General features: G+C 39.9%; 1 protein-coding gene and 1 non-coding gene across 2 annotated transcripts in view; one reads left to right on the forward strand and one right to left on the reverse strand.

Moving 5' to 3' along the window:
- Positions 1-6,388: 6,388 nt before the first annotated feature.
- Positions 6,389-6,461, reverse strand: trnaf-gaa (transfer RNA phenylalanine (anticodon GAA)). The gene has a single exon. It is a non-coding gene; the product is annotated as a tRNA-Phe (tRNA).
- Positions 6,462-6,721: 260 nt separating this feature from the next.
- nphp3 (nephronophthisis 3) overlaps positions 6,722-22,936 on the forward strand; it is a 150,417-nt gene continuing 134,202 nt past the window's right edge. The window contains exons 1-10 of the mRNA XM_069191044.1: positions 6,722-6,880; positions 8,321-8,694; positions 12,242-12,367; positions 13,480-13,633; positions 15,062-15,211; positions 15,425-15,558; positions 17,634-17,794; positions 18,342-18,498; positions 19,352-19,426; positions 21,733-21,885. Coding sequence (XP_069047145.1) covers positions 8,371-8,694; positions 12,242-12,367; positions 13,480-13,633; positions 15,062-15,211; positions 15,425-15,558; positions 17,634-17,794; positions 18,342-18,498; positions 19,352-19,426; positions 21,733-21,885 — 1,434 coding nt within the window. The 5' untranslated portion in view covers positions 6,722-6,880; positions 8,321-8,370. The remainder of the gene's footprint in view (positions 6,881-8,320; positions 8,695-12,241; positions 12,368-13,479; positions 13,634-15,061; positions 15,212-15,424; positions 15,559-17,633; positions 17,795-18,341; positions 18,499-19,351; positions 19,427-21,732; positions 21,886-22,936) is intronic.

Below are 22,936 nucleotides of genomic sequence, written 5' to 3' on the forward strand. Positions count from 1 at the left end.
ATTTGTACAAATTCAAAGATACAGTATTTGTAATATATTAAAGGCATCTAAAAATGAGTAACAGATACCACCAAATAATGAAATATATTTAAAGATCCATCCATTTTCTAACTTTTTCTTCCAATTCAGGGTCGTGGGAGAGCTGTAATTATCTTGGCAAGTAATGAGTGCAAGGCAGGATATACCCTGGACAAGATGCCAGTCCATCTCAGGGCACAAAAGAGAAGAAAAGAAACACAATGTCTTTCTTTTCTTATCTTTTCAGCATGGAAAAAAACCTTTACCTGTTCCTTTCCAGCCTACGCATGCTGATGCAGCCTACGCATGCTGATGCAGCTAAGAGTACTTGAACTACTCTGATATTTGTTTTACTATAGGTTTAGCTGAAGAACTCTCTTCTGAAGAACTATTCATGGAAACCGCAAATAAAACAAGCGGAAAAAGGGAAATGATTAACACTGATTAAGAAAATGTCACCAGCGATATAAAAGGGAATTTCAAAATCACCTTTAAATTTTTGAAGACTTAAAAAAGCTTTTCCAGGTTTTGTACAGTAGAGTTAATTGTATGCATCACATAAGGTTCTCTCCCTGCCTGTGTGTCTGTGTGTTTCATGGAGAGCAAGTTGGGGTATGGGAAAAGACAAATTCCTCATACAATAAATTGTATATGGCCAATAAAGTGATCTTATTAAATAGTTTAGGCCCACTTCCCACTTTAAAGTATGGTTTAAAAACCACCGCCTTTCCTTCCTTTCAGCAGGATCACCCAAAGAGACTGAAGTGATAGTAATAGTAATAGTGATGGTGTCATTGTGTGACTCTGGCAACAAATTTGACATTTCTTTACTTAAAACTTGTGAGATAAAAAAAAGATCAGTGAAGAAGGAGTTTAAAACGTCTTAACTGTGGAACAGTGAGAGCTGACTCAGGTCTTCTATTGACTTCTCTCTGACTGCTCAAGGGCTTTCTGATGAAAAATAATCAAACATTTTTGTAAGATGCACATCTTTTGATCTCTCCTTTAATAGTAAGATTTTGTGGTGTAAGTTGCACAGATCCTTTAGACGTAGGATTTTGAAAGTAGGTGGTAATTGCATAGATTAACATAACAATGGTGGGCTGGAGAGTTTGAAGTCTCTGTGCACTTAAAATCATACTTTGACTACTGAAAATACTGGACCCCTGAGTAGTTATTTGTTAGATAAGTGAAACAGAAAGAATTAACTATTGCAGAACGTTATTGCGACGTTGCTTACAGTTCATGTCACTATATTGTAGGTTAAGTTCCTCTTTTCTTGTCAGTTGTAAATTTCCTGCATTGTGTTGCAGTGGTCTACAATACAAGACTGAAGAATATTTAAGGGATTTGTGCTGTCATTTCACTTGCTATAATTCTTGTTATATCTTCGAATGCTTCATTCTGGCTGCACATGTAGATATGCAGCCAGAGTCTTTACGTGGAAGAACTTCCATACTATAATCTGTTGAAGAAACAACAAGACTCCAATTAGGGAAGGTTTGGCTGAGCTGCAAGTTTGTTTTTAATTTTAACACCTCAGATCTGAGTTATTTTGCAATGCAAAGTAGCTGGTTCTATCTTCCTCTGACAATCATGAGAAATGGTCAATAACAAACAACAACAAGAAAACAGCATGACATTGTGGAGGTTCCCCACTACATTAAAATGTCGTGACATCCTACAGAAAAGCAATGTGGGAAAAATATGTTTTGAACACAGCAGTTTACACTACAGTACAGGTTGTCTACAAACAACAGAACGGAAGAGCTGTCAGGTGCCCATATAGGTTTGTGCAGAAAACCTGTTTTTCCATACTGTAACCAGCATGGCTGGTGCAATGGTTAAAAACACAAAGGTAAAGTGGATTTTCAGCAAAACATTGCTTGGCTTATACAGAAATGTAATATTAGGGTATTTAAATTAGAATGATTCTAATGCCAAATTTATATTTAAACCACACAATTCTTCCTCAAGAGCAGGTCATTTTACTGGATGTGAATCAACAAGAAAATCAAAAGGTGCTCAGGCAGCCATTCTAGTTTAACAGATGCTTATTTCAATTTGTAATTGACATGTCCCTAAAATGATACATACTACGTTTAGGGCTGTCTGGATTGTCCAAACAGTGCATGAAGAAAAGCAGCTCATATTCCAGAATACATTTCACAAAGGAAGTGATGACACAGTTTGGGTTTATAAAGTATCACTTCAATATACCGTATGTACCACAGTTATGCCACATTTCAAATCACTCAGGTTAGTATTTCCCAAAGACAGTGGACATTTGAAATTCCAGAATCACATTCAATACCATGGCTTTCCTCTCATTTGTGCATTATTAGGTATTATAATTCAGTGTATTGTAGCGTTTTCAGGTTCACACAGGACAAAGGACAAGTGGAGACGAGAGCAGAACAAGTGACTGCTTTTATTCTCCTATCGAAACCACAAAACCAAACACAGGATGCACGCACATATAAGGGGACCAACAGAACACGTACACACAGTTAGGGTGGTAACTCGTTAACAGAAGACTATGCACTTACAAAGCTACACAGGACACTTAAACTAATATAACACTATTTACATAAGCAGGGTCAGCTGCTGGTCATCAAGTCAAGTTCAAGTTCAGTTTATTGTCATTATACTCAGATACAGGTATATGGTATAACGAAATGCTATTTAGCTAGCTCTCAGACAATACGTAGTACAAAAAAACAATAATACAATTGTATCATAAAAGAAAGACAGAGACAACAGGCAGTGTGCAAAAAACAACAACAGGCAATGTACAAAACAACAACAGGCAATGTGCAAAAACAACATCAGATGTGCAAAAACATGCATCAACAGAATGAAATAAAAGGATAGAAATTATGGGGAGTGAACTTTTTGACATGTTAGGTAGAGGTAGATTTCAATGTGTGAGTTTTTGGTAAGAAAGAAAGAAGGCACTGTGAGGTTCAGATCATAGGTGAGAGGTGAGGTGAGAGTGAGAGAGGCTGTGAGTTTAACAGTTTGATAGTGCGGGGGTAAAAACTGTCTCTGAGTCTGGTAGTCCGGGCCCGAATGCTCCGGTACCGTTTTCCAGATGGTAGAGGGTCATACAGTCTGCAGCTGGGATGTGTGGGGTCCTTGATGACGCTTAGAGCTTTCCTCAAGCACAATCTGTCATAAATGTCCTGTATAGATGGGAGGGCAAGCCCAGTGATGGACTGGGCAGTTTTCACCACTCGCTGTAGGGCTTTGCGGTCAGCAATACTGCAGTTGCCATACCACACTGTGGTGCAACCTGTCAGTGTGCTTTCTGTAGTGCATCTGTAAAAGTTAGTGAGGATCTGGGGACATATCTTAGCCTTCTTCAATCGTCTTAGGAAGTACAGGCGCTGTTGCACTTTCTTGATCAGACAGGTGGCATTGAGAGACCATGTGAGGTCCTCGGTGATATGGACGCCAAGGAATTTAAAGTTACTGACCCTTTCCACTTCAGTCCCGTTGATGTGGATAGGGGCATGTCCGTTTTACAGTTTCCTGAAATCAATGATCAGTTCCCTGGTTTTGCTGACGTTGAGGGTGAGGTTGTTGTTTTCACACCAGGTTGTAAGGAGATTGACCTCCTCCCTGTAGGCCCTCTCATCATTGTCTGTGATCAGACCTATAACTGTGGTGTCATCGGCAAACTTGATGATGGGGTTGGTGTTGTGTTTGGCTTTACAGTTGTGGGTGTAGAGGGAGTAGAGTAATGGACTAAGCGACTAAGCACACACCCCTGGGGGACCCCAGTGTTCAGAGTTAGTGTGCCAGAGGTGTGGTTTCCAGGCCTGACAACCTGAGGTCTGCCTCTCAGAAAGTCCTGAATCCAGTTGCAGAGGGTGGTGTTGAGACCCAGTGCACAGAGTTTCTTGACTAGTTTCTCTGGAATGATAGTGTTAAAAGCTGAGCTGAAGTCAATGAATAGCAGTCTTGCATATGTGTTCTTTTTATCCAGATGAGATAGGGCAGTGTGTATGGCAATGGAGATTGCGTCATCTGTGGATCTGTTGGGCCGGTAGGCAAATTGGTACGGGTCCAGTGTGTTTGGAATGTTGTCCTTAATGTGCTTCATGACCAGCCTCCCGAAGCACTTCATGACAACAGGTGTTAGTGCCACCGATCGGTAGTCATTAAGACATGTCACTGTAGTTTTCTTCAGTATTGGGATGATGTTGGTTGTCTTGAAGCAGGTGGGGACTACGGCTTGGGCCAGAGACATGTTGAAAATGCCAGTTGATTGGCGCAGGCTCTGAGGACGCAACTGGGTATGCCGTTGGGACCTGCAGCCTTGCGTGTGTTCACTTTTTGCAGGGATCTCCTTCCTCATCTGCAGACAGTGAGAGCAGCTGGTCAGCTGCGGAGGGTGCAGCTCTGATGCCTGGTTCTGTGTTGCTGGCTTCAAACCGAGCATAGAAGGTGTTGAGCTCGTTAGGCAGGGAGGCATCATGGGCAGGTGCACAGATGTTCTTCTTCTTGTGGTCTGTGAGGGCCTGTATACCTTGCCACGTGCGAATTGGGTCATTAGTGATGAAGTGTTCCTCTAATTCCTGTTTGAGTGTGTATTTTGCCCCTCAGACTCCCCCCCGCCTACAACTCCTAGCCTGCTTCGCGGTACCATGAGTGCCTAGGTGTGCTTCCTCCTCACCACCGGGCGAAGGCACTACAATATTATTTGCAAATTATCTGAAGAGATCATAGATAGATAGATACTTTATTGATTCTGTGAGGTAAATTGATATGCAATAGCAGCCTAACACAGACAACACAGCAACAGTGTAACCAATGATACAATAATAATAATACAATACATACAATACAATCAGTACAGTGAGAAGTGCACTTTGAAGAGTTACTCACAGTCCAGAACACACAAAGAACAAAACAGAACAGAACAGTACAGACAAAAAAATTCATATTGCACAATATAAATATAAATATAAATATAACTGTATTACACAGGTCACTGGCATATATTGCACAAAAACAACAAAAAAAGAACAGATGTATAAGTTTACTTTTTAGTCCATAAACAGGTCACTGTCAATGTTGCCTCTGTCCAGATGCAAGGTGGATGCAATGTACAGTCTTATGGCAGAAGGCAAGAATGACATCCTGTAGCGCTCCCTGTCACACCGTAGATGGATCAGTCTATTGCTGAACGTGCTCTTCATTTCTACAAGCATGTCATAGAGGGGATGGGAGACGTTGTCCATGATGGCCTCTAGTTTGGACACCATTCTCCTCTCAGCCACTACCTCCAGGGGGTCCAGGCCAGACCCAATGACAGAGCTTGCTCTTCTGATGAGCTTGTTCAGCCTGTTAGAATCTAATCCCTGTGCTCTAATCCCAGAGCCCCAGCATACCACCGCATAGAAAATCGCCACCACGAACTGATAGAACATATGTAGCATCTTACTACATACATTGAAGGACCTGAGACTCCTCAAGAAGTAAAGTTGGCTCTGACCCTTCTTGTAAATGGCCTCGATGTTCTTAGACCCTTCCAGTCTATCTATAGCCTCTCCAGTGTCTTCATGACGTGAGAAGTCAGTGTAACTGGTCTGAAGTCATTGAGGACAGAGGGGCACCCTTTCTTTGGTACTGGGACCAGGCATGATGTCTTCCAGAGCACAGGGAGTTTCTCCAAGCGCAGGCTCAGGTTGAACAGTCGCTGGAGCACTCCGCTCATCAGATCAGCACAGGCCCTCAGAACTCTTGGACAGACGTCATCTGGTCCTGTGGCCTTACCCTGGTGCAGCCTCTTCAGCTCCCTCTTCACCTGGTCAGCCGTGATGGTCAGCCTGGCCTGGGGGATGGTGTTCAAAGCGCTGTCAGTGCTGCAGGTGTTAATGGCGGAGGTGTTGGAGAGTGGCAGCTGTGGGGATGGGGGGGTGAGTAGCTGTTGGGGGTTGTAGCTGTAGGCAGCCATGATTGTGGGGGGATGGAGGAGGTGTTGGGCAGTCGCAACTGGTAGCTTGTGGCTGTGGGGGGATGGGTGTTGAGCCACAGAGGGCTCAACATGTTTAAGGTTGTGTGTTTGTCTTCTGGGTATACTTTGAAACTCTGCTAGAGCCAGTTTGAAATGTTCCTTCTTACACTTCAGTTACTTAATTTTTCAATGATGACCTTTTTTTTGTGTGGGCAGGGTAATAATACAACTCAACTCCAAAACACCTTAATAGATTAGTCCTTGCCATCATTGCTTCTAATTTTGTACCGCAATTAGTGTGACTGCTCACTTTCTGTTCAGTTTCCCAACCTGTCGTTATTACAGGCGACAGTAAGATTTAAAGAAAAATAATAAAGCAGACAACAGACACAAAGTTAAAATGACTGCCGAAACCCGGGATCGAACCAGGGACCTTTAGATCTTCAGTCTAACGCTCTCCCAACTGAGCTATTTCGGCACTCGTTCCACAACCTACACAATATTAAACAACTCGTTATTCTAATCATGTCGCTAACTCAGAATTGCATAAAAGCAAAATTTGGATTACATTACAGTACATTGTCTCCGTATTTATTCATGTACAGGTAACGCACAGCCCTGTTCGACTCCCCATAGTTTGAAATCCGCTTTCTTATCCAGCGCGTATAAAGAAACGTGGTTTCTCATGTCTCACACTACGACCCGTAGAAATGTGATGTCAGGCTCGTTACCGGGGTAGCCAGGAAACTCAAAGTGTGTTAAGTGCTGTGGGTAATTCGGAAGAATCTACTTTTTTTGTTTTTACATCAAGAGTTCTATGTTAATGACATGGACACGATGCACAAAAAACCGCAAAGCATACCCGCTGCATTAGTAAAGTAACTACTTTCTTATCAGGTAAATCTCAGAATACACGTTGTTTATAACGGGCTTTACGTTTGGAACAAATGTGCTGAGGAAGATAACTTTCTGTATGTGCTTTGGCTTGGATAGAGTTTTCAGATCTCATTGCTCTGATAAAATAAATAGAATCTACTTTAGTTACTGATATCCTCGAGGGTGTGAGTTACATTAAGGTAAAAAATGTTTGATACCTTTCGAATGCATGCTTCAAACTGTGCGTTACTTAAGGGGCTACCTGAATGGACAGTACTATCATTAAGATTTTGTGCTTTTTATTATTTTAAGAAATATACTTTTACATTTATGACTTCTTAAAGCTTAGTCAAGAAGTTTATATCCCGTGTTCAGAACGTTTTTTTTACAATGCAAAATGCATTCTAACAAACTCAATTCAACCAAACCTATCGGTTAAACTTTGTATACGATGTTTTTTTTTGTTTCGTTTTTGTGATACAAAGAGTTGCAAGGATAGATTGTAGATCGAGTTGTTTTCTTTACCGACTGGTGTTTGTACTGAGTTAGTCTTTGATTAACAAAGGGCGGCGTGAGACATTCAGGGAACCTAACCATTTGAAACGGTATGGGATATTCCTGAAACAGTGCTTGTATAAGGCGGTAGTATTAAAGCAGACAAACTGGAGGCGATATTCAAAACACTCCAAACATTTGTTGTAAAAAAAACAGTAAAATATTATCACAGAGTTCTTGATGTAATTAAACAAGCAGCTCCTCACAAATAATATAAGTTCCGACTTCCGTGCCAATTGGAGTAGTATCGTATAGAAGATATAAATGTTTGTGCCCCTGAAGCCTTTATATCTAGTTGCTGATATCCTCGAAGTCATTATTTCTAATTGCTGGTCCTGTTTGTCTGTTAGCCATCTTGTACTTTGAGTCAGCAAGGATATCTAAAGTTTTTATTGAAGTATAACTAATCTATTATGTAATTTATCCATATGTTTTCTGACTGCTTTATCCATCTGAGGGTCACAATTATGCTAAAGCTCATCACGGCAAGACAGGAAACACATTGGACAGGATGCCAGTCCATCGCAGGGCACATGCAGACACTGCCAGACTCACACCAGAGCCGGTTTTCCCAGAAGGCAATTATCCTACCAGTATGTCTTTGGACTGGAGGAAACCCATGCAAACCCCAGCTTAGCGAAGCAGCAGATCTACCCACTGTGTCACAGTCCTGCCCACTGTGTTGTATAATCTGTAAGGGAAAGTGGACTGAACTGAAACTAAGAAAAAATACAGCAATAAACTGAATACTAGGAACTGTGGCTGGGAATCTATTTGACTGGGCAGCAGGCTCAATACGACGTGTAAAGCTAGACTCCCAAATCTCCCAAATTCATTGTTTGCCGTTTTATACATTTGTCCGAATGTCATTGGGAGGCACTGAGCTCTTCTCTTTGGTGTGTGCAGCGCAGCCATGCAGGGGCACCGGTGGGCGGTGTAGCCCAACTCCTGCCAGGATGGGCACGGCCTCTTCCCTGGTGAGCCCCAGCGAGGTGATCGAGGATGCGTACGCGGGCGAGGCGGGGGAGGCCTGCGAGATTCCCGTGGAGGTGAAACCCAAAGCCCGGCTCCTGCGCAGCTCCTTCCGCCGGGCTCCGCGGGTCATCGGGGCCAGCTTCAAGTCCACGGCCTCGGTGGACCTGGAGTTCGCCGCCGAGTACGAGAGGCTCAAGAAGGAGTACGAGATCTTCCGGGTCAGCAAGAACAACGAGATCAGCTCCATGCAGAAGAAGGAGGCCAAGCTTGACAAAGAGAACAAGCGCCTGCGAGCAGAATTACAGGTACTGGGACTCCTTGGCCTGGATTTGGTTTTAGAGATCTGTTTTAATTTGGGGAAATACTTCCAGCTACTGAAGCAGAAATGTCGTTTATTAGCTTTTATCAATCTAGCCATTGTTAGTTTTTTATTCCTCTTAATTCACTTTGCGTTCTGGGCTTTTTTGTCTCCGCTGTGTATATTGCCAAAGGGATGCTGCAGTGCATTAATGCATTCGAAACTGAGAACAGAAGGCTCTTCTCTACCCAAAGGGCTGGGAGAGTATAAAACGAGTTACTCAGCCATGCCGTCGAAGCCCATACCCTGATTTCTTTCAAGAAACGGCTGGGTCAGTTAGCTACTAACTGCCAAACTCCTTTTGGGCCTAATGGCCTCCTTTCGTCTGTAGCCTTCCTTCTGTTCTTAACTGGAAGATAAAAGGAAAATGTTGGCATACCTTTGGATTTCTATACTTTACAGGACCTCCCATTGATTCTCATTCTGTTTTTATTGCTCTGCTCAAATGAAATTCCCAACATGGGGTTAAAGTAGACCTAAATCCAGTATTTTACTCAGTTTTTAGAGAAAAAATATTCATATTTCATATTCTAAAATATATTCACATTTTAGAGACAATGCCATTTGGTTTATGTAAAAATCAATTTGCCTCTTTGTCAGAAATTTCTGACCTTGTCACGACATATTCTCAAATGTGGTACTCACAGACACAGGTATACATGCACGCTCATACTTGTAGTATGGTGTACTTAAAATAGAAGTCAACAACATATTATTAAACCTCACTTCTGGTCCTTGCTAAAATTACAACAATTAAATTTACTGATTAGGTTCATAATGTATATGTGTTCGTTAGTCCAGTCTGCTTTTTAATGGTTATTTTAGTTTGTGAATTATTCAGTTATTTCTGTCATATGCACAAGTGCAATTAAATGCTTATTTGCATGTATGCTCCAATACAGAGAAATTAAAGGAATCACCTAAAACAAACCCAGAACAGCAACAGCAACAACAACAAGTTAAATAATATACATCTTAAAAAAATGTCAGTAATGTGGGAAGTTTGTGGGAAGAAAACTGTCTCTGAATAACACTCCTATAACACTTACCAAAGGGAAGGGGGAAGAAAAGAAAAGTGAGAAACCAGGATGATTGTTGTCCAACAAGCTGCTGCCAAACAACACTGTAATACCACACATGAGCACATTCTCAGTAGTGCACCTGTAAAATGTGGATAGGACAGTTGAAGATAGACCAATTGATTCAGCTGTCTGAGGAAGTAAAGGTGCTGTTGTGCCTTCTTTGTAGCTCCAGTTACATGCTGTGACCACGTTAAATCATTAGTAATGAAGGTACCCAGGAACTTGAAGCTGCTAACAATCTCTACACCCACTCCATTGATGTATACAGGGGTGTGGTCCCCACCCTGCTTTCTAAAATCAACCACCACCTGTTTGGTTTTGCTGACGTTGAGGGAGAGAGAATTGTCAAGGCACTACTCCACCAGGCTCCTGACCTCATCCCTGTAGGCTGTCGTCTGTCTCATCATTACTGGCAATTTGGCCAATGATGGTAGTGTCATCAGCGTATTTGTAGATGGAATTGGTTCCTGACTGGTCTGGATGGAACTAGAGTGTTAAATGTGGAACTGTAATCAATGAATAGCGTTCTGACGTCTTTATCATCCAAATGAGCCGTGAAAGTGTGAAGAGCTAGGAAAATAGTGTCGTCAGTGGACCTGTTACACCAGTATGCAAACTGCAGGGGTTCTAAGCACTCAGGTGCCACTGTCTTAATGTGCCTCATGACCAGCCTTTCAAACCATTTCATTACGGTGGATGGAGCACTACCGGTCTGTAATCATTAAAACAGGTTGCAGTATTTTTCTTTGGCACTGGTATAATGGTAGTTTTCTTAAAACTTTTCTTAAAAAACCTTGGCCAACTGGTCTGCACAGGACTTAAGGACCCGTCCAGTAACGCCCTCTGGGCTGGTCGCCTTCTGTATGTTCACCCGACTGAAAGTTGATCTGACTTTGGTCTCCGTGACAGACATGGCCGTGTCATCAGAGGCTGGGAACACTGGCACTGGCGGTCCTGTAATTCCATTCTCCCTTCTCTTATGTTCCATTCTAGATAAATAATACTGTTAAAGAATATAATCTGTCTTTAGCATGTGTCCAACTGTAGCTGAGAACTTGTACAGAATGCAGAATTGCTCCTTTTTCCTAAATCTGTCAGTTGGTAGTATTAGTGATTCACATTAACTTAAAGCAGCAAGAGCTCAGTTAGGCCACAGGGTACAAAAGTATTCTTTATTTTACAAACTATCGTGTTCCAACATAATCATCGTTATCAATTAATAATAATTGCTTGCACTTTTATAGAATTTTTTGTTCTTATGGATCCCCAAATTCTACACAGACAGGAGGGGACTGACTTTATCCATCTATTTTGTAACCACTTTGTCCAATAGTGGGCTGTAGGGGCACCAGAGCCTATACTGTCAAGCTACAGGTGCAAGGCAGGATACGTCCTGGAAGGGACACCAGTCAGGTGCAGGACACACACAGACACAAACACACGCACACACCAAAGACAATCTTCCTAGAAGCCAATTAACCGACCGGTATGTCTTTACATTGTGGGAGGAAACCAGAGCACCCAGTGGAAACCCATGCCACCATGGAGAGAACATACAAACTCCACACAGGTAGCAACCCAGGAACAGAGCCCACAGCCCCTGTGCTAGAGGCAGCGAAGCTAGCAACAGCACTACTCTGCTGCCCAGGACCTACCTCATCCACATCTGAATTGTGGCAGCTGAATCCTGTTTGGCAGCCAAAATGCGTGAGCAAACCCACTACAGAGCGGATCAGATGGAGAAGTGAGAATTTACTTCTCAGGCTGGATTAATGGTTCAGATTGTATAGGCACAAAGTGGATGTTAGCCAGGACAGTTTATGGACAATGTCTAGGGACCTTTCAATTACCAAGTAGTCAGGGCCTTCTTTTTAACATCTCGTTCAAAGGGTGTTCTTTGTCATCAAGACGGGGTGTAGATTTAAAAAAAATGAGGAAGATTTGCAACCTCTGATCCCCTTGACCGCTTATAGTGGCAATGTTTTTTCCTTGTGGTCTGCCACTATCTCCCACTTCATCTTTCATTATTTTAGATTCCACACTGGAGTGTTTATGAAAGTGATTTAACACCATTAGAGTGAGTTTCTGTATTCTCGTGTTTATTTCCCCTCTAGTCTTAAGATATTTCAGCCATTTCTCTCTGAGAGGTAAGGCAAGGCACGTGCACCATTTGTTTGAATATGTGAGGGTCAGCCAGAAGGTTTTGCCCCTCATATGTTCTTACACAAAAAGAATGATGTTGAAAGATTTAATGTGTCTACTTCTTGTTTCTGAGGTCTAAAACTCTGAAAACAATTAGTCTTTAAATCCATTTTCACGGCAAAATAAGGGTTAGGCGTTACTTTCTTGGCAACTCTTGTGAAGTACGTTTGAACGAATATGTGTAACAACAGAGTGTTTTCTCCTTGATAGGCCCTACAGAAGACCTACCAGAAGATGCTGAGAGAGAAAGAAAGTGCCCTGGAGGCCAAGTATCAGGCAATGGAAAGAGCTGCTACCTTTGAACACGACAGAGACAAAGTCAAGCGCCAGTTTAAAGTGAGGGGAGCCTTTGATTTATTTGTGTGGCATTTGATATGCTGTGTTGTAATGGTCATCTCAGCAAAACCATGCATATTTTTGAATAAGCATATATTTTCGTCAAAGGAAAAAGCTATCAGCCAAACCTTTCATTTTCCTAAAATCTATTTTAGGTGCTATCTTAAGGCTCTTGCCTAAAAGAAAATTCATAGACCAATGATGAGTAAAATAGGAAAGCAATTGTCTCGGTGAAGAAAAAAATAAATATTTCTGAACTACTTATTGTATATTTAATTCCTAAATAGTAATTATGATTTTTTTATCTGCAGTAATGTTGGAATGAAGACCTCTTTTATTTCCTTAATATTTTTAAATGTACAAACCAGGGCCGAATGTCTAAGGACTATCCAAAGGAATTATTGTATGTAAATAATTGCACTTATATTTGGTCTCACAATATGTTTGTCAGTTTTGGAAATGATTGTGTTCTGGTTTGCAGTTTTGAAGGATAAATATGTAAATGTCTGCCAAGAGGTCAAAGACTATTGATACTTCCTGGTACGGTGGAAACGTCATGTTGCTTTTTTCGACATTCTTGTGCTCAGACGTTTTTAAATTTCACAGTACACTATGACTTTTACTTTCACGGCATGTATTTCTGTTCCCCTTCTTAGAGAAGTCTGCTTATATTGTAGGTAATTCCATTGATTCTGGTGTAGACAAAAGAAAATCCTTAACAGAAAAACATACTTCCACATAAATAGAAGCGATCATCAGATTCTTCAAAAAACGGTGTTGGGAATTCAGTTATCTAACTAAATACTTTAAACACAGTGAACATTATGGTCTCAGCAGTAATTAAAGCACCTTTATTCATCCATTCATTTTCTAACTGCATCTTGCAATTCAGGGTCGTGGGGGAGCCCAAGCCTATCCAGGCAAGCAAGATGGGGTACACTCTTGCACTTTAACCTCACGTAAAATATTATTTATTATTTTTATTATGTTCCTTTGATGTTTCAGTTTATTCGAGTATGTTTTTGCTGATAAAATTCACAGTCACTGTCCACCCTTCCACATTTCAAACTGTATTCCTTAGTGCTGACAGTCATTTGTTGTTCTGTCTTGAGATCTTCCGGGAGACAAAGGAAAAGGAAATTCAGGACCTGCTCAGGGCCAAGAGGGACCTGGAGGCCAAACTGCAGCGTCTGCAGGCCCAGGGGATCCAGGTGTATGATGATGCGGACGACTCTGACTCAGATGACAACCGCACAGACGTCACTGGTAAGAGAAGTCGCCCGCAGATGACGGGCTTGTGCAGGTCTTGGACATTTGTAACATTTTTTAGATTTTATTGTTATAAAACTTCAAGCTGTGCTTCTCTGCACATTTTGTGAGCCATATTTAAAAAATTGTTTTGTACATTGTTTAAATACCACTTTCAATTAAAGCATTTCAGACTTAGCCCTCTTATAAGCCCTCCATACGGAGACAGAGGAATACCTAATTATTACTGAACTACCTCTCTAGAAGTGAAGTTAAGAATTTAAGAAAGGCTGGCCTGTTTGTTAGTTAGTAGTTAATTGATCTAGGGATCTCATCCAGCTATTTCTTGAGGGAAGCTTCAAGGTAGTTGGCTCTGTACTCCCAATGTTTTGTGTACAATAGTACCTCCTGTTCTCAGTTTTAAGTGTCTTTCTATTTGTCTCTTGTGGTGTCTGTTTCACAAGTAATGGTTGTGCCTAGTATTTCAACAATTTATGGTTTGTATGGCTGGTCTGAAGCATGTTTAAATCAGGCCTGGCACTCTATGGCATATTTGACACCCCTGGTGTAGACGATGTAAATTATTTGTCAACATGAACTTGTAAGTAGACTCTTCTATCACTGTACTTCCTACTTTCTGTTGATAATTTGTTTTTACTACTTGCAATTTTTTTTGTTTCATTTGCGGCTTTAACAGTGCAATCAACTGTGTGATTTTTGTATTTTATGTGCATCAAGCAGAAACTATTTACACTCGTTGCCGCTCATTCTCCACTTATTCCATGTCTATGATAGACCATTTTACTTTTCTTAAGGCTCTGTTTCAATTCCTTCCAAGTCTGCATTCCTCAAATTGTGACGGTATTTTATCCACTAATGTTACATCTCCCTTGCTTTCGGTTAACCATGATTCTGTGATTCCAGTAACATCATAATTACTTTGTGGTAGCTTCAAGCTCATTTAATTTGTCTCTTATACTGCTAACATTAGGTTTAAGCATGTAAGAATTACATTGATAATAAAATATTAATATAATAATTAGATTTTAAGATCATATGAGTATAGACTTTTTTTATTATTGAGTTTTTAAATATCTAATGTGATGTATTATGTCTCTATCACTATATCCTTTTAACTACAGTAGTGTTCAGGAAAGTGAGTTACTAATAGCTTACATCAGGCTGTATTATTGTTAAGGGGTATTGTTTTTATAGTGAGGAGGGAGATGACAGGAAGTTGAATAATGGGGAAGTAAAATGAGATATACAGTAACACCAGTAAAGATGTCTCTAGTGAGATTATTCTAATTAATACCCATTGTGCTGAAGAGAGGCTTCAGACATTCTGTGCTGACTCTTGTTCTGTTAATATATCACGCACAAATGGCATACCTCCCAGTACATTGGAGTTGTCACATCATCAGTTGTTTTGCATATGTCCTTTAGCTGCAGGAACTCAGTGCGAGTACTGGAGTGGGGGCGTGCTGGGGAGTGAGCCCTCTATGGGTAGTATGATGCAACTGCAGACGTTCAGAGGCCCTGAGTTTGCCCACAGCCTAATTGATGTAGAAGGCCCTTTCGCTAATGTAAACAGAGGTAAGATATGCACACCCTTATATGAATGTTAAATTTTATTGTTAATCATTTATCATTGTTAATTTGAAGTAGTCACAGAACATTTATTTTCTGTTTTATGCTCTAGTACACATTCAATTCACACAATCCTCCTTTACGTCAACGGTGCTGCCCTGCAGTCTGTAGTTGCGCTTCACCATTTTATCAATGCCTTGTTTTACTTGTGTGTTTCAGATGACTGGGATGTGGCTGTGGCCAGTCTGCTGCAAGTGTCTCCTTGTGTTTCCCAGTCTCTCTGGAGTAACACTGTGCGTTGTTACCTTATTCATACCCCCGAAACTCAAGCTGATATGGATGCCTTTCTCAAGGTAGTATTTTTACACAGACTGTACACATTAAAAAAAAAAACAACAACAACTTTTATCACAGGTCTCGCAGAAAAATCGGGTTAGATCTTTTCTGATGTAGTTACATCAGGTAGTTGTTGTATATCCCACAAGTTTATGTGGTGATTAAATCACGACTGTCTAATAAATCCCCTGGTCTGGAAGGATACCCAGTGGATTAGTAAAAGCAATTCTTGCTTGAACCAGTGTCTTTATTTATGCCTGTTGTCCAAAGGTTGAGGTATGAGGGTATTATTTTTGAGACATGAATGCTGCTTCCATCTGTTTTCATTCATTGAAAACATAATTAATGAATAAAATAAAATTATACAATTACTGAGTAAAATCAATAAAAGTCAGTTATTGACTCTTATAGACTCACAATAACTGCAGTCTTCTTGCCTTGCTTGTTTTACGTAAAAAAAAAAGATGGAGTGAATGTTTCTTTGTGCTCTTTAATTGAAATTTAATCTGGGCTCAACTGTAGTTAAAATGATATATTCTGGATCTGGGACATTGGTGTCTCCACATATCTAGCCTCATTGTGTATATCTGTTTACTAAGGTAATTAGGAAAATGACCACAAATTCTGATATTCTGGTGAGGTACACAAAATTTGAGATATGTACAGATGACAGTCTTCTGTACTGGACTTGTACAGGTAATGCAGCTGTACTCACTGTTAAGGAGAAGTGGTCTGGGGCTGAAGACTGCATTCAAGTGCAGGTGTAAGCAGACTGTTGAAGGCATGGAGGCAGACAGAAACACAAACCAGTGTCAAAATCAGGAACTGGCTGGGCTCAAATCCAGGAAGATGCAGGAGTAGAGTGCCAAAGGGAAACTCAGAACTGAAGCTGAAAAAGCAAACCAGGGTCAAAGACAGGAAAAAAAGAGTTCAGGGAACAAAGCAAACACAGTCGAGACACGGAAGTGTAAGTAACTTGGGAATACTAAGACTAGTACCCAAATACTAAGACTAAGCGCTGGAGAGAGCAGAGATGAGTCTTAAATAGTAGAGGAAATTTAAGTCGAACAGGTGGCTCTGATTGTCAGCCATAGCACGTTGTCATGGTAACGAACTGATAAACTGGAGTAAAACTCTTGGTAGTGCTTCTGGTCTGATTGCTGGTTCTGGTTATAGATTTAATTTAGTTAAGAACACTGTCTCGTAAAATGCAATACTCAGTAGTTGAGGAGAGATTTCAAATATCTGGCCTTATTTGGTACCCTAAGCTTTACTAAGTTGTTGAATGCAAAAGATCCACTTTAGTTTACATAATTCAGCAAGACTACTGGTGAAGCCTTCCAGTCACATTTCCTAGCTGAATAAATACAGTTAGGCTGAACCCCCTCTTCATGTTCAGCTATTTATTTACACGCTTCAGTTACTTATGCAATTCTTTTTTAATAGGCTGAATTGCTTCATTTTAAAATTCGTTTAATAAAAAACAAAATGAACTGGTTAATTTAGATCTTAGTCTGCTTCTTCAAAACCCGTCTTTAAAAGGCTTATGTCTGCTGACGTGCGTTATCCTGGGCTTGTGGGTTTGTGTTTTACATATTAGCTCATAACCATGGAAGCTCATGTTTTTTTTTTGCTTTTGGTCTGGCACAGAGGATCATATTAAAGTTAAACATTGCCATTTCCTTCTGTTTACCTTAGTGCTGTATTTATATAGTGCCCTCCAAATTTATGCATACCCCTGATAAAATGGGTTTCCATTAGAGAACTACCATCTTGAGTCAGAATCACAAATGTATTATGTGCATACTGTATGCAGGATCTGAACTTTACTCAGTTGGTGTGGTCTGTTCTTGTGCTATTTGATCAGTAACCGTGAATGTAAAATACAAAAAAACAATTGGAGTGTTATTCAGATAACATTGCAGATCATCATTGCGGAAATGATGGAACAGATCATAAAATAGATATTGAAGAATCACATAAGTGTACTGTATGTGTTTTATAGTACTATACTTTGCCATGACTGACTGCTACTCTCAGTGTTGAAACAGAGTGATTTTAATAAACTGACACACACATGCCATTTTATCAGAATTACTATTGCAGACTGCAGACGCTGTGTGAAGGACGGGGTCACTTCTACCTGAACGTCAGTTTTCCTGAAGACAGTGCCACTCGTTACACTGCAGAGCGAAGGGAAGAGATAGAGAAAAGCTCCCTGTGTGTAGTGTTCCTGAAATCCTCTGTGACAAAGTAAGTATTTTCTACTTAGCTGTCAGGAGTTTTTAGTAACTCTTCCTTTTTCATGCAGTTTGTTTGTTTTGTTGCCAGGAAAGGCAGGAAAAAATTGAAATGAGTCTCAGTGTAAATCATTACAATTAAACCATCAATATCTCAATCAAAGTTTTTATCTAATGCACAACAATACTACAATAGCAATAGTTGCTGGCAATGAAATGTCTTTTCTACGAGTTCGCCGGGGGGTGGGTGTGGGGGATAAAATTAACAAAATTAAGGTTCCAAAATCAGGTTACATAATAGATAGTAGTGCAATAGAAATTGAATAAAATAAACTCTGACAAAAATTAATATAAATAGAGCTGCTGTCTGGACTGTACAGTCAAAAAAGCTTTGGAAACGAGCACATTTGCTGGCAGATCCATACCAGAGCTCCTGTATAATAGATTATTTTTTATTTTTATCACATCAGAAAATGGCTTTATTTTCTCCTTGTTTAAACATTAGCTACAAACATGCAAGGTGTTTTCTTACGGAAAACCTAAATTCCCCTTCTTTTCAGCACTTTGATTGAAGACACCGAGGAAGCCTTTCTGAAGAACACCGAAATGCGGCCTCTGCTTGTTTACCTCAGAAATGTAGAAAACCAGCCTCTTTCAGGACCAGTGGGAGAATTCATGGAAAAAATCACTGCAGCAGGCAACACTGACAAAGTGAAGGTTAGGAACACCTTTCCAAAAGCCTGTAAACCTTGACATCCCTGCCCTTAGTCTCTAGGCATTTCATGCAAATTAAAAATTCTGAACAGTATTTTGAAGTTAGGTTATATACCAATAAATATAAGTATAAAAATACTGATGTGATTAAAAAAATATTGATATGGATAACAGAGGAGAATGATGTGCTGAAACGTTTAAATTGATTGATGTCCGTAATAAGGTACAACAGAAATCTACCTCATTGTTCTTCCTCAGTTCCAAAGTCAGTAAACTTCTCAGTTTTACAGATGATGCAAGAAGAGGTACAGAGAGTCTAGAATGAATATTGCAGAAGAAACAAGAAAATATAGAAAGACTGGGCTGACACTGTACAATAAAATTACAAAATGAAATAGGTAATTTTAGAAAAGTAAAAAGTAGCCACATAGGTACTAAGAATATTCTTTATAAGCATTCCCTATCAAATAAAGAGTAATCTTTGAATGGGTTTTACGAGTTTATATTGACATGACATTGTGCTCCTGTCATTAATGTGGTAATGTTACAAAAGGTCAACACATTTAAGGCATTTATTGAAAAGTATTTAATTTAAGTCCATAGAAATTTGTGGTAATATTAAGTTTATACAAGGCCCTGGTAAGATTTCTTTTAAAATGTTACAGTATATACAGTTGCACAATATGTAATTCTGATTGGTTGGTTGCGAAAAGACATTACTGCATCAATGACAGTTGAAAATGCATAAGGTCAACATAAATGTTTAGAAAAGTGAAAGGAGATTTAGAAAGTTTCCAAGTAGCAAAGACTACGTCCATTTAAAAGTAAGTGTATGATATCTGTGCTTTCATTTCAGGTTATTAATCACAGTGGTGACACAGAAGAAGGGGCCTATGAAGTTTATACTGTCCTGGAAAAACTCATTAAACAGGTATAACAGGGGAAAACGTAGCAGCCATTGTCATTTTAAGTGCAGTTTCTTTTTTAAGAGACGAGAAATTGATTGCCAGATTTACAGGTCTTTTTCCATTGGCTATGAGGCTCATGTCTGCTTCGGTCACAAGGGAAATCATATCACCAGGTAGTGGCAACATGCTCCTCTACTGAAAGTGAAATTATTTGTCAGTCTTTCAGAGGAGAACTGGGAATAAATGTGGGGTGAAGTCCATGGAGTGCTGTTGATTCTCTTCTTTCATCAACATGAAAGTCATAAATATTACATGAAGCAGACAAAGGATAAAATTGGGTAGAATTCATTAACTTAAAATAGGAGATTTCAACCCTGGTTTTGAAGAGCCTAATCCATCAATTTTTATAGGTTGCAGTAATTCACCCAATTCTAAAGAAGGTACACATTTATAAATTATTGATAAATTAAGACAGCGGTTTGATTCATTTAGTGAATTCTAGTACTTGAAGATTTGGAGGGTGTTCATATATTTTTGCACCAAATGATTTCTAAGTTAGGGCAGCACAGTAGTGCAGTGGTTAGTATTGCTGCCTCACACTGCTGGAACCCTGGGTTCAGTTCTGACCTGGGGTGCTATCTGGTGTGTGCTTTGTGTTCGTGTGGGTGTCTTCCCACAGTCTGCTAACCTGTGTGTCTGTGTGTTTTCTGTGTTGGATTGGGTCCGGCTGTGACCATTTATTAAAAAAAGTAGTGAGAGAATGGACAAATTAAATTGCTTAATTTAACAAATCACTTGTTTACCTGTCGCAGCTAAATGAATCTAAGTCTTAGAAATGGGTGATTTAATGGTTATCGACAGTATAAGACCTCTGTTGGATAGGGATTATTCCAGAATTAGGGTTGTAAACCCCTGATTTATAAATGCACCTAAATATATTTTTAATTACAGGGAGATGTTTGGGCATTTGTTTTAAAATAGTGACTCAAACCAAATGCTTGACTAAATTTTTAATTTTAATTTAAGATCACATTTTAAATGGTTATAATTTCATGGACTCTAGTAAAGATGTTGTAAGCTTTTCTTCTGTCCAGCAAATTGATGTTCTCGTGTTTCATTGTAGATCATGCTGACCCATTCAGAAGAGATTTATATATTTTATAATATGCTTAATTGCCAAGATATTTAACAAAAAATATAAAGTAATTTTCTGTGCGTCTTCAACTTCCAAATTTGGAATCGTCAATATTTTTATACCCATATAATTTGGAATTGCCAGTTGTGTCATGGGTCAGGTTTACAGCTGCAGCTTCTATGCCATTGCAGAGAGAATGCGACGCATAAATACGCTCCACCAACATGTTCAAGAGTCATTTGTAATGTGACAAGTTCCAAGCTCCACAGTGCCTTAGACAAGAATTGCTGTGAGCTGAAGCAGTGGCAGCAGCAGGCTGGCAGTCACTGGTGTCACTGCAAGCTGGCAAGTGCCTGAAAAGTCATAGGAGTCACTTTCGTTGAAAAGCAGAAGGAGCTCCAGGCGACTAATCCCATCACTAAACCTGTGGCACTTGGTCAATTGTCTGCCACTGCTTGGGGACTCGTGGGCTCAGCTGACTTGTGACCTTGCCCCCAACTCAATGTATTAATATTAGGTCCACAAGTACCTTTACTGGGTGAACCACCTGGAAACCCCCGATATCCCACACTTACATTTTAAAACCTGCAGCATTAAAAAGATCAAACAGTTCAATTAAGGGGTTAAGTCTTTGCAGTGAAAGGTTCTTTTGGATCAAAAACCAGAAGCTGTGGGTCATTACAGAAAACAGAGAAACACTAAAAGAAGAAAACTGCCTAGTACTGCTGAGAAATGTGACAAATATGTGATGTGTGGACACATGTTATGTACAGTATTCACACAATACAAACCCTAATTCTCTTTTCAGAAATAGATTATTCTCCTTTATATCCCATATGTAAGAACTAGAAGAACTAAGAACATATTTCAACAAGATGTGAGAATGTATCTCAGTACCAACCTCAGTTGGTAGAAGGGCTGTTAGATAATGTCTTCCAAAACATCCTATCATCCATTAAAACAACACAGATTGGAGTTCAGAACAAAGTCTACATTGTGCCATCGTCACAGTTGAAATTTGTCAGTAGTTTCCTTCGAATTATATTTTTATGGAATTACTCTTATCCTCCCATGACCACTCACTGGGTTCACGAGCTGATGCCTGTTCCAGAGTTTGTGTTCCCATGTCATGTTGTAGCTCTACCTGTTGTATATACAGTAACATTCTTATACTTATCTTTACATTCTGCTCAGGAGTTATTGGGATATGAAAGTGTTGATTCGGAAAACAGGGAAGACCATGAGGAGGATTTTGGAGACGTCCTGTGGGACATGCACGATGAGCAGGAGCAAACTGAAGCCTTTCAGCAAGCCTCCAGGTCCACCTGCCAGCTGGGCTTTCAGAAGGTATTTCTGTCTAATTCATGGGCGTTTGTAACTTCACTAAAAACATAAATAACAAAATCGGTTTTTGTTTTTTGCAATTAAAAGCATATTGTGCAGTCTCAATTAACTGTTGTGGGCGAGTTAGGATCTGCGCTGTGCTCATCTAAGGAGGGCTGAGATGTTATGTTCCTGGGGCAATTGTGCTGGGCAATTGTTTGACCAGAGCGAGAGTGTGGTTGCAATGTTGTGTTTGCAGTGCGCAGTTGATGAGCCTATCCTGGGGCTCATCAATAATCATACAACCAGGAAACAGTGAGACTGTCTCTAACCACTGTAGAGTTATAGAGAGACTATATAGGGGAGAATATTGAACTATTAGCAGGTGTTCCTGACTCCGAACCTTTGGCCAGGAGTCCAGCTGGTGTTTTCTGGCTCATGACATTCTGGAGTTGTAGTGTCCCTAATGGGATTTTTAAAATAGGCAGGTCTCGGGAAAACAGACACATAATGCAGCTGTACAGCACAAACAGTTGCTCTTTTATTTATATAATGCAGGGAAAATAGAGCACAAACCAAAAACAGAATCTTTTCCTTAGCTTTATGGCTGTCTCTCCTGTACCTACCAAGTTTCGACCAGTCACAACTGGTTTAAAATAATATGATTCGATTATTTCATGTGTCTTACCTTTTATTTCAATGTTCTGTTAGGTATGGGTACTCCTTGTATTCCTATGCATCATGCTTCATTTGTTTGGTGTGTGAATGTATAGAAATATACTTTTTGCTAAGTGAATTATTTGCAGTACTGAAGCCTGCTTTCACAATTATCAGTTAATGTCTTTAAGATTACCTTCAAAAAAAATAATAAAAACTTTTACTGTACATATCAGATGGCCCATTTTATTTCACGTTCCTTTGACAGTATTTCAGAATTTCACAGTCCAGTGCTTAATGAATTTTTCTGTGGGTGACTGCATCATAATTTTCCTAAAGGTTCATTCTTTTACTGCTTGATGAAAGTTGTGTAGAATAACTATTTAACAAAACAGTTCATGAAATGGAAAAACATATT

This window comes from Lepisosteus oculatus, chromosome 6 (genome assembly GCF_040954835.1).
Source record: "Lepisosteus oculatus isolate fLepOcu1 chromosome 6, fLepOcu1.hap2, whole genome shotgun sequence".
Classification (NCBI taxonomy): domain Eukaryota; kingdom Metazoa; phylum Chordata; class Actinopteri; order Semionotiformes; family Lepisosteidae; genus Lepisosteus; species Lepisosteus oculatus.